General features: G+C 45.4%; 1 protein-coding gene across 1 annotated transcript in view; it reads left to right on the top strand.

Moving 5' to 3' along the window:
- CACNA1B (calcium voltage-gated channel subunit alpha1 B) overlaps positions 1-12,246 on the top strand; it is a 298,173-nt gene that overhangs the window by 140,347 nt on the left and 145,580 nt on the right. Inside the window, exon 8 of the mRNA XM_072882927.1 lies at positions 10,427-10,542. Coding sequence (XP_072739028.1) covers positions 10,427-10,542 — 116 coding nt within the window. The remainder of the gene's footprint in view (positions 1-10,426; positions 10,543-12,246) is intronic.

Raw genomic sequence — 12,246 nt, 5'->3', positions numbered from 1 at the left:
AACTGTAGAGGTCTGCCCACTTGATCAAGATGGGCAGACGCAGGGTGTATTCTGCCCATCCGTGTGCTGGGAAGCATATTGGGATGACTGCCCAAGCCTGATACCTCCCCAGTCACAGACACAAAAAAAAGGAAGAGAGAAATGTTAAAAAAAAAAAGAAAAAAAAAAAAAAAGGAGATTAGATGCCTGGTTGAAGTTTTGCTGAACCATCCATCCACCCAAAGGATGAACCAGGCTTTGTTCATACTACAGAGCTGCCCTTGGCTTTATTTCTCTGGTTTAACCATGAGAAGCCATTCTAGCCATGCAGACCTTGTTCCAGAAAGCTGGGGCACCTTGGTTCCCAGAAATTGGGGGTAGCATTTTGTAAGGTTTCCAGTGCAGAGTGGAACAAGAGCAGTAGTGAAAAAGTTTAGGAGTTTGTATCCATAATGTATTTCTCTTGAAATATCTTTTTGCGTTGACTGCGGTGGGTGGTTATTCTTACTTATTAGATTATTTGTAAACTCTCTGTGGCCTAGGTAGCAACAAAGGCATCCATCTCAGGGAATACAACCTTTCCATAGAAAAAGAGATTGGCTGCCTCTGGTGGCACCATGGGAGTGTTCTGCCTCCAAGTCATGCCAAGAAGGGTTGACCCCAGATGCCTTTCAGTTTTCCCTAAACACAGGGTTGTTTGTTGCTTGGGATGTCATGGGATTTGGCTTCAGTTCTGACCACAAAATGCCCTAGGATGATCCTGATAAATTTTTTATTGAACTCTGCACATGGTTCTGTAGTTTACAGTGAGGAGGGAGAAAATACCCCCCATTGAATTGAGAAGTCCTGACCAATGCTCATTCTTTTTCTGACTTTGTACTGTTTTCTTGCTAGCAGGCTGCAGCCCTCTGCCACCCTGCTCTGGCAGCTGTTGCCACCAAGAGATGGGCACCCATCTCCATATACACCTTAGCTTCCTGGTGCTCCCTCCCTTAGCAGTGATTTCCAATGTTGTTTTTCTCATCCTGCTGCTGTCCCCCTCCCAGCCCTCAGCCTCCTCTCAGCCCAGCTAGCAGCTTTCTTCCGTGAGCTGGTGGGTTCATGGAGTTTTCTACTGCTTGGGTGTTGAGTTGGGTATTCATTTTGCCTGGTAATGAGCTGGATGATTCTGTACAGCACATTTGTGACTGTTTTGATGCTTTGGATTACACAATGCAAAGAGGATAAACGTTATCATGGGATGCTGTGAGGAAGATGATTTAACTTATTTCAAGGCTAAGTGCTTTTTGGCACTGTTTCACGCAGCGGCAGGGAGTGGTGAGGGTGGTGAGACTGCAGGAGTTCTGGCCAGAGAGGGCAGCGCACTGTGAATGATGCATTTGAATACTGAGTGTCTGTGTGTCTCGAGTGTGAAAAATGCTGCTTGTCATGTCCTCAAATATTTATTGTGAAGCCTGAGGTATTTCCAGACTAGCCAGTAAAGAGTAATGATATTTCCTGAGGTTTACTCATCTGGCTGCAATAACCAAGCGTGGAGAGGCATTGCAGTGGCCAGTTTGCATCTTCCCTGCTTAAGTATTTCTATAACATGGTCCAGACCTGCTCTGTCCTGAGATGTGCAACACCTGCCTCTTGTTATATGAGACTACCTGGTGTAAGAACTGCAGGGAGACATTTTGAACGGATACAGCATCTTCGTGACTGCAGGAGCCTGGCAAGGGATACAGCTACAGACCGTGCTGGCACCTTGCAGGCGAACAAGGGTCAGGGCAAATGGTGCTTTAATTCTTCACTGCTGCACCCTGTTTTGAGCAGTCTGCAGTGTGGGGTGATGCTCTCTGGGCAGAGCCCTATTAAACAGTCTCCCTGTTGTGTGCTCCAGTCTCCCTAGGGGATATCTGTTTCTGTTTCTGACTGTTTTACCTTGGGTCAATGAGGCTTTTGTGCTGTTAGAGCAGCTCCCTGGGAGGAAGCACAGCCTCATCCAGACCTCATTGAACTGGCTGTCTCAGTGACTTGCTCTGCTGAGTTTCATGACATGTTTTCCCATCCTGAGGATTTTTGCCAGATTGAGATCATAAAACTTCAGCCTGCAAGACGTGCAGAGGCTGGAGAAGAATCAGGCTGATTAATTTGTCATAATGGCAAAGTGTTCTTCTGTCCTCCTTCTCTCTCATTACAGAGACAATCATTCATTTTCCCTGCAAATTTGTTCCAAGTTCACTGTTACCTGCTGTGATCTGACTTTGGCTGGTGTTAATTATTTGCAGCAGAAGAGCTGCATCATGAAAAGATATGAGATTCTGCTTGCTTTCTCGTTGCTTTTAGTCCTTCTCCAGCTTGTGCTTAAAAAGGAGGGGAAAGACAGGGCAAAAAAACCCGCAAACAACTTTCTTTCCTGTTGTTCCTTGCTCATCACCCTTTTTAACAAAGCCATCATTGCAAACAAGAAATGTGGGAGAAGCACGTGTGTTTCTTGCAGAAGAGGTCAGAGAGCAATGACTTTCCATGTGAGCTTCGTCTCACCGAGCTAAATGTCCTATTGAATGTGGATGCTTTGCTCCTTTTGTGTTTCTGGTTAGTATAGGAGAGATGGACTACCTTTATTTGCCCTTCTGTTAAGCTGCAATGGAAATTAAAGCCTGTAATATAGGTATGATACATAAGGAGACCTAAATTTGAATTTCCTGGGGCCTCTGCTTTGACTCTGGGGTAGAGACTTGATGAACAGAGCCAGAGATTCATCCAGCAATTTCAGTAGGCTGATACTATGAGATAAATGGTGCTTTTTAACTCCTTTTTCTCTCTTTGTTGTTGCCTCCTTCAAGCCAGGTTTGCCCAGCTGTGGCACTCACAGCATTTCAAATTGGATTAGGTGGAATCAAAGTGAAATCGGCACAAGCTAAACGTAAAGACAAAAGGAAGGAAGATGCATTGAAGGCTTCACCTCTGTGCTGTTCCTCTTCTCTTTCTAGAATTACAAGATGTATCCCGTATCTGGCTTGCATTTGAAGCATCTTCCTGCTATGTTCACTGATAAAAGTGACTGTGAAGCCTGGCTCGGTGCTGAGAGATCAATCTCTCAGTGATACTTTGATCCTTTATCAGCTGGTTGAGGAAAGCTATTTTTTCCCCACCTCTTTAGAGCAATGAGGAGGAAGCAGAAGCAGCTCTAGCTGTGCAGGATTGATGGAGCCAGTCCTTACTCCTAAGCAGTGGATATTAGGATGGGTTAAGCAGCTCAGCCAGCTGGGTCTGTATGTTTGGGCTCAGTCTGGGGGAGATGGACATGCCACTCAGACCATGCCCAGTGTGATCTTGGCCGGCTGTAGTTCCAGGTGAGATAGAAACATATAACACTGCATGTCTTCGGGATTTTGTGCAGCTGATGGGACAATCTGGGGCCAGATGATGAGCTGCAGAGCTTTGTCATCTTCAGCACTAAGACATCTCAGTCCTCCTCTGGACTTTCCTTGTTTAATAACAAGGTTTAAAACTCTGACTTCTCAGCAAGCCACCTTTATGGGAAGGAAAACATCATCTTAGAGGTACCAAATGTCACCAGCAATAAAGAAATTCTTACTGATGGTTTTCCAGGTGAATCAGTTGCTTGGTTTCATCTCATTCCAGCACTTTCCAGTGTGATCTCTCTGTGCCCCTGGGATGTGCTTTCTTTCACCTCCCTCAGATTTTCTTCTTGCCCAAATGAGGTGCATTTCCATGCTTTTTCTTCTTGTTCCAGATGGGCTTTCTAATCAATACGCTTTGCCTATGTTCAGTGGCGGCCTCTGCCTGATTATTGGAGGTGTTTAAAACCAGTGATTTAACAATACATGCATTTCTATTCATGTTTTCAAATCAGTAAGTCAGAGGCATCAAATTATTTTTAGTTTTGCCTGCAGGTTTCTCTGCACTTGAGGATTTTGTCTGTGAATGAGAAAAACCATACCTTGGCTCATCCTGAAGTCTTCCTGGGGCTTGCTGTGGTAAAGATATCTGATGCTACGGTAAAGAAACCAATGTCTTTGCTGATCTCCTCTCATTTTGTTTGCAGCCCTTCTGGGTGCAAGGTGCTGGCTATGGACACAGCTGATCCTCTTGGGTTTGCATCTTCCCAGCTAGAGGCCATGACGCCTCATTTCCAGGCAGCTGGAAATTGCACTGCTTGTCTATTTACTCCTGGATTTATTTCGTATTTTTCTTTCCTAAACCAAATTTGAGTCTACCCTCCACCTATATTTCTAACTCACCAGCATCCACCCAGGTTAGTGCACTGAAGGGAATGATGCTCTCTCTCCTCTCCGCAGTCCCTTCCCTTCGCCCCTTGCCTCCTGTGTGCTGCTGTGAATAATTCAGCCCCTGCTGTGGCTGCCTTTTCTCCTCTCCTAGAGGAGCTTTTGTGAGAAACACCAAAGGTTAGTGCCTTTGAGGTGGCTGGCCTGCAGGGCGTCATCCCTGCAGGATTGCTGTTCTCCTGCCTTTGCCTCCCTGGCAGCCACTTTCAGGCTCTCGGAGAGGTGTTGTGGGCTGAGGTGGGTCCTTTAATCTCTAAGAGAGTTCAAAGAGTCATTGGTGTTGCTGTTGATGATGGTTCCCTAGTGACAGTGCACCCTGCTGAAGCAAAATGCTTCAGGAATCGAGGGAAGGTGGTGTCCACTGTCCCTGCTCAGATCCCAGGCTTTGCTGCTGTGCTTCAGATACCCCCCTTTCTATCTGCTGTCTTGCCTGCCTCCCTCTGCACTGCCGTAAGTCACCACAGCACCCAAAGGAGGGGTGAGGATGCTCAGCAGCTCCCCAGGCTCTTCCTGTGTCTGCATCCAGGACACCAAGCATCTGCTCTTCTCTCTTTCCACTCCCCACTGTCCATCTTGCTCCTGCTCACTCTCCATGGGCTCTCTTTCTTTCTGCTAGGACTCCCTCACTGCCTCTGTCTCTCAAAGAACAGGTTTGCAGAAGGTAAAATAAATGTTTGGCACAGCGAAGGCTTTGTGTCCTTAGTTGTATAAATGGTTACAGTCATAAAGGTGTTGGGCTTTTTTTGTAACATCCAGCAGAGGCTTCCCCTTATAAAGGATTTACTGTTCTCCAGGAAGACAGAAGACAGAGATATGAACCTGCAGAACAAATTCTTTCCCTGTAGCAAGAATCTGCTTTTCTATAAACACGTGGATGCTGATGCAGTTAGTGAATGAAATGTTAGGAGTATTAACTGGATCAAACCCTGGTGAATCAAGCCACGAGGGGTTTTGTAGGGCTGTGTGTATGAGGTAGCAAACTCAATCACACAAGTATTGCAGGACCTACAGAATGGCAGAAGCACAAGGAAGGTTGGCTCAGCAGGAATCTGCCTACCACATTATTGTAACTGGCTTCACCCAAGCAGCTGGGGTTTGGTTGGATTAGGACAAGGTGGCAAACCTCAGCATCAGAAACAGAGACCTGAGAGAGAAAGGAAAAATTAACTGAAGGCTCTTTCTCTATTTCCTTCTCACAGCTGATTAACCAAAATAAATGGTAAGAAATGGACTTCCACCTTTAAAATGCAATTAAGTGTTTCTGCTTGCATGTGGATGCTCTCAGGATGCTGGGAGGCTTGGAGGTGTGCGCAGTCCCTGTGCTGGGAAGTTACCCTAAGGCACTCTTGGAGGGTCTCTTAAGTGATGTACAGCCCCCAGGCAAGTGGTTGCAGCCTGCCAAGAGCACAAGAGACTTGGTTTTACTGAAAAATATAGATAGTATTACATTAATTTTAGCTCTCTTATCATCCAGCATGTTCATATGTCTGGGGTCCTGCAAGTGCACGTTCTTATCTCTTCTGTCTCTTTGCAGCCTCTTATGGAAATTCCTACCTCAGCGTTGCTCTTGCTGAAGGCTTACTGAGAGTTAGGTGGATAATTGGCACCAAGTTTCTTTTGAGGTTCCTTCCTTGCTGATTGTAAAATGGGTGGACTGAAACCAAGAGGACACTTCACCTCTCCTCAAACAGGCAGCCCCCGAGTAGCGCAACACGCATGATTTTGTGCCACTGCCACTCTTCTGGCACGTTTCCCACAGTGATGCTCCTCTGACTTGCATGTGAGGCAGCCAGAGGAGTTCCTGTTTTTCATCTTCTACCTCCAGCCTGTCCCTTGCTGCTCCTGAGTGACGTGGGCTGCTTAACAGGCTGCTGACAAGTATCAAGTGTGTTCTTGGGCACTGCTCCATATTCAAGCAACAAAGCTTACAAATTAAGCCTTCTGTCTTGGCCAATTTTGTTTCTCCACCTGGAGAATTCGTTTTGGCTTGTTGAGTAACTCAGTCAAACATCTGCAGTCCTGGCTGGTTCCTTCGCCAGCAGCTCACCCACTTGAATTATCTGGCTCCTCTCCATTCTTAAGGGCTGCATTTCTCCAGGCAGGACTCTGTCCCTAGATGTCACGTGCCATCCAGGCTCAACTTTGCTCATTCCTTTGATGTACTTGTATTGGAGATGAAGTCAATACTAAAACTGATTGGGGTTTTTTGTTGTTGTTTTAGACTTAAAATTCTAAAAGTCCTTTACAGCTGCTTTCTGGGAGTCCTTGGTGGAGTCCTTCTGAGTTCTGTGCTTCTTTCTGCTCACTCTGAACACTGCTTTAGATTCAGTAGATGAAGGCTGTTCTCCCATTTTAAGATCTGAGATTTCATGAGATCATGTGTAGCTCAGTGGTATTGTTCTGAATGAGGAGCTAATTACCTATGTTTTTATCATGAGCACTATTAGTGGTAGCAATGACAGTGATGCTATATCATCTCTCTCTGCCTTTTCCCTATGAGTGGGAAGCATTTCTGTCTGCTTTCTAAGCAGAAAACCTGAATTGCAGATGTTTAATGGTGTGACCAGTCTTGCAGCAGGCCTGCTGTTGCTGGCCCTGGGAGTGTGCCATGAAACCCAAGACTAGGAGGCGCATTACATGATGCTCCATCTCAGCTCTCTGCTGTCATATAGGAAAGTTAATCAGAGACTCAGGGGATGAAGATTGTGGTTTGGTGTTTTGGGTTTTTTTTCCCTTTTTGGTTGCTGTGACAGTATTTTTAATTTAAGTCCAGTATGGATAAAGTACTTGTAAGAATTTCATTGGTTTATAATCTTTTACTGACCCTGGTGGTTACTCATGAGTTGACCTTGTCTCTTTTGTGGCTGGGGGGGGCTCTTGAATTTCCCTGAAGTGGCTATTGCAGTGCATACTTACACTGAGATTTATTTTACTCTTCCACCCACCAAGGTGATAAGCAACAATCGTCCATTTTCCTCGTGACTTTAAGCACCGACCACTCTTGAGAAGAAAAATGTGACAACATTGAGCTTGACTGGTATGGCATATGGTTTCCATGATGAATGCCCTTCCTTTGAATTCTGTTTGTTCCTGCTGTCCCTATAGAATCGGTTATTCACAACTGTCATGTTGTCGCTAAAATGCATTGTAGTCATCTACCCAGGCAGAGCTCGGCTTCCTCCAAAGCAGTGTCTCCTGTTGCTGTGCTGCGTGTAGGAGTACCGACCTTCCAGCTTTCCTCCTCTTAATGCTTCCCCGGACAGTGCTGAAAGATTAATATTTTGGGGGGATTTTGGAGCACATGGCGGTTGACGAGAGCCAAGGATGAGAATAAGCAAACATCTCTCAATATTCCTCATTCCAGAATTGGCCAAACTGTGGAGGACCAGCTATGAAGAAAGTCCTGGAGGTAAAGCTGGGCAGGAGGCAGCATATTTCCTGCTCAGGTTTCCTTTCTGGTGATTTGGGAGATTTTTGCAAGTCAGTGGCATAAATAGCAATTATGCTGAATAAAAGAGGAAACTTATTTACTGCTACCAAACCTTCCCATGGGACTTTCTGTGTTTTCATTTAGAACTGGCAGGAAAACTTCAGCTGAAATATTTTTAGATTAAATGTGGCATTTTGATAGAAATATTTCCTTTTTTCTTTGAATATACTCTGAAATGTTGTTGAAAAGCTCTCAAGCAGAATTTCTGGGAGTTTTCCAGTTGCTGCAAATGGGGAATATTTCAGTTCCTGAGTAGTGATGAACATAGTGGAAGAGACACACATGCATGCTTTTATTAATACATTTCATGAAGAAAAGCAGTCTTTTGACAAGTTCCAGCTTCATAAAAACTCTCCTATCTCCTGGAGATAGGAGAAAGAGCAAGTGATGCATTCCTTCGCCAGGAAGACCATACATCGAAACATTTCATCTTCAAGCTGGATGATTTTGCTACAGCTCTGTCGCACTCAAAAAATAGACAATGAGCAGAGACCCAAGGTACTGTCTTCTCCTGGAAGTTACCTTCCCAGCTTCCCAAACCTGCCATCTCCAGGGAACAGGAGGGCACGGATGGCTTTAACCTCAGCAACATTCCTCACTGGTGTCTTGCAAAAAGCATGCATGGCTGTACAGAAACTACTGAAGGTTTGCAACTTAGCAGTTTCTACCTCATTTTCTTACATTTTTAAAGTTGAGATGAAAGGGACAAGTCCTAGGTAGCTTTTACTTTCCTTAGGCCAGATAGGAGCTGGCAGAGGATGAAAGGCTTTGTAAGGAAAGTTCTCCCTTGCCTGCTCCTGAGGGATGAGGGAGCAGTGCCACGGCTCATCTGCTGTCCTTCCTGCCTGCTGCAGTCCTTTATGGACCTCCCCACTAAGTGTTGCCTCCTGCTTCCATGCAGCACAGCCCAGCTCTGTGAAATTTGCGGTGACACGAGCCTGTAACGTAGGAAGCGTAGCCCCTCCATGACTGGCAGTTTATAAATGCATGCTGTCACCTTGTGCTGTCTGATCTCATTCCTCCCCCTCCAGAGAGAAATCAAAACTGAGAGGAGGTCCGTGGCCCCGACCAGCAGGCACTGAACCAGAAATCAGAACATTAAAAAGGAAGAGGGAGAAAATCGGCGATCCAGCTGACACATGCAGGATCCCAAATCACCCAGCAGACACGTGCTGAATGCCAAGGAGGAGCTGTTGGTTCAGAGCGATGTTTCGGCTTCCTCCATTTCAAGGATGGGGTCATGGGCTGTGCTGTCAGGTAGGGGACAGGAGAGGGGAGTCAGGAGACTGGGATGTGCTGCCAAAATCAAGATAACGGCTCAGCTGATGGCAGCTCTCACATCAGTGGCTGGTACTGGTGTGTGTCGTAGTGCTGAGCCAAGTTCTCCCTGCAGTCCCTTCTCCGCGGGTCAGACAGTCCTGCCAAATGAAGCAAAAGTGTTAGTTTTGAAGGGTAAAGTGTAGACTGTGATGATAAAGCTGCCTCTGGCACTTGCAGCTCCTTTTTCCCCATTCTTCCTCCTTCCTTCCATCTCCTGCTCCTTTCTGACTTCTGAAGCACTTGTGTGGGTAATGAACGGGTGGTTAGGTGGGATTTTAGTCAAGAACAGTGGTTAACTAAAGGTTTGCAACAATTAACAGTTAACTGAAGATTTAAAGGACACAGCAAAGTTAAGATTTCAAAATGTCGAGTGAGTGAGGGACAAAAGCCTGATCCCACATTTAAGCGTATAGGTTAGGCTATTGTGGGAGTCAGTCCAGTGTGTGCTCAAAGCAAGAGGTTGCAGAGCCTGGTTCAGAGCTCCATAAATTCCAGATGGGGCATCAGAAGCTTCCCAGAGGTGATACGAATTAGCCTGGGGAAAGCCCCAGCGTGGGTGTCTTGGGGGTGGTGGCTGCACTATTGTCTCAGCATCATTTCAAACTAGGCAGTAGGATGTACCTGGACAAGGTTTTTGTAATAGTGGGATGAACCTTACTTTCTGACTACCCTGTACAGTCCTGTTCTAATGATTTGATGTCAAGATACTTGCTTTCCATGTGATTTCAGCAAACAGCAGGATCATTGTTACCCTCAACTCAGAGCATCTGGGCTATTTCACCTTAACCCCAGAGTACCCGTCCTCACTTGTAGCTATCGCTTGACATGTGTTTGTCACAAAGTTGACTTAAGCCTGGGACAACTTGGAGAAAGGCTAACAGGGAAGAGTAGATCTCTTCCAAGACAGAGAGACTGCTGGTGCCTCTGTGACATAATACTGTGCTTCTAGAGGAAATTCTGCTGTGGGGTGAGTGGTGTGGAGGGATGGAGGACAGTTCTTAGTGCTGGGAATAATAATTTGTATTGCATGACTGGACAGGTGTATGTGGTTGTGCATCAGGATCTTGTTGTAATAGATATGGTGTGGCCCCAGAACAAAAGGTGTGTGTGCACGTGGTGGTTTGCAGTCCTGTTTCAGGATGAGAGAGGCAGAGAAACAACTGAGCTACAATCAAAGTAGTATTTCGTTAGACAACAACATGTAGCGTGCTCTGGTTTCCACTCACTGCTGCTGTCATCGACTTCACAGGCTTCGTGAGTATTCACGAATCTGAAAGACGAAAGGAGGACATTTTCCCTGACCACTGGTGACGTGTGCTTTCTCATTCTGCTCTCTCCGTAGTGAATTTGCCAAAGAACGAGAGAGGGTAGAAAATCGTCGAGCTTTTCTGAAGCTCCGTAGGCAGCAGCAAATTGAACGGGAACTAAATGGATACTTGGAGTGGATCTTCAAAGCAGGTAAGGCAAGAGAATTCCTGATCTTGGTTCAATGTTTTGTGGCAAGTAGAGTCTGGTGAGGACACAGGACAAGGGCCACAGAACTAGTCATCAGTGTTGCTGGTCATCCAGGTAACTCAAGACTAGAGAGGGCCCAGCCAGCACTTGTTATTTTTGTTGGGCTTGTTTCTGGGCAGTCACGCTAAAGTTATTGCAAAAGATCTCAGTTTGGTTAAGCAAAAATAAAGGAGCAAGGCCAACTTTCTTTATTGCTGAGATCAAAGCAACTGCCTTAATACAGTATAATATAAAAAGTGATACAGTGCCCAAAGTCTCCACAGTGGGGAAACTGTTCCCTTACATGAGTCATTTATATTTTATTTACTTTCCACCACCGCTCTTTTATAAGCCTCTCTTGCTATGATGGTAAAATACACTGGAGTGTCATTTTTATGAGCTACAGAGATCACTTTCATGAAACTCACCCCAGCACATATTAACATTGCTTTATAACTATTATAACTGAACATTGCACTTTATTGCAAGTTGTGAGCAACTTTAACAAGGACCCAAACGCACTAATTTAACAAAAAATAGCATGATTTTTTTTTCCTTTTTATCGGACAGTAAAGATTACCAATAACCTTTCTGCGTTATATGGTAGCTGATATATATATTGACATAACCACAGTGCAATTCATTCACATAGCATCAAGAAAACTTCTGGGGCTAATTTGCTTCCTTGCTTGCTTTTCTGAGAAGCTGAAACATCTGAATAAAGTGAAAATGCCTTTTAAAACAATGATGGGGAGAAAAATAAATGATGGTTTCTCAAATAGATTTTTCAGGTGCCTTTCTAGGCAGGTCAACTTCATCCTTGCCCTTTACAAATGGGGAAACTGAGGTCCAACATTATATAGTGACTCGCGTGATGTCAGCTGATAGACCAGTGGCAGAACTGGCACTCTGTGGTGCTCCTAATCCGTGGACTGGCACCACACTAAAAGCCTTGTCATCATTCCTTGTTTTGAAATCCATGCTGATGCTAGAGGCCTGATGCGCTAAAATGTGCTTGCGCAAGCAAGTCATCGCATGGTCACAACAACTCGTTGCAGCATTGCATATGCATAACCTGTGTACACGCCAGGGGCCAGAGCATCCTGGTGCTATTCTGTGTATAGGTAGCTCTTTTTCTGGATTTACGGCTTCTGTTTTATGTGCGCAGCGTGGGTGCCAGTATTGGGAAGAGCATTTTCACATGGCTCCTGCTGCTTTGCTTCTGCTCTCTCCTCTGAAGCTCTCTGTCACCCTATGTGCCAGGGGTGTGGGGCTCTGCCCTGCTGCAGGTCCCCTGGGAGCCCTGGGAGGTGGCTGCGGTACCTCCCCAGAGGGCAGTGGTCTGGGCATGAGTTTTGGCAACCTGGCCAGAGAGGGAAAAGACTGGAGCACTGAAATGTAAAATAGGAAGAAGTAGCAGCAGTTTATATGGTGGCTTGAATCCATTATTTCCCACAGTGCTATACAGAGTGACAACTGAGTGCCAGTCGTATTGATGGACTTCTATTCACTGTGACTGTTCAACAGCAACTGTCCTCAATTAGGTAACCACACTTCATTCTGTGGTTCTGTAGGATTAAAAAAAAGAATAATTCACTTTCCATTTATAATTTGTCTTCCCATTTGTCTACAGCTTTTGTGTTACCTCAAATTAATTAATGGTTTATC

The sequence above is a fragment of the Ciconia boyciana genome, chromosome 18 (assembly GCF_034638445.1).
Source record: "Ciconia boyciana chromosome 18, ASM3463844v1, whole genome shotgun sequence".
NCBI classification, from domain to species: Eukaryota; Metazoa; Chordata; class Aves; order Ciconiiformes; family Ciconiidae; genus Ciconia; species Ciconia boyciana.
Note: the sequence above shows the minus strand (reverse complement) of the source record. Positions and strands in the feature narration are given on the sequence as shown.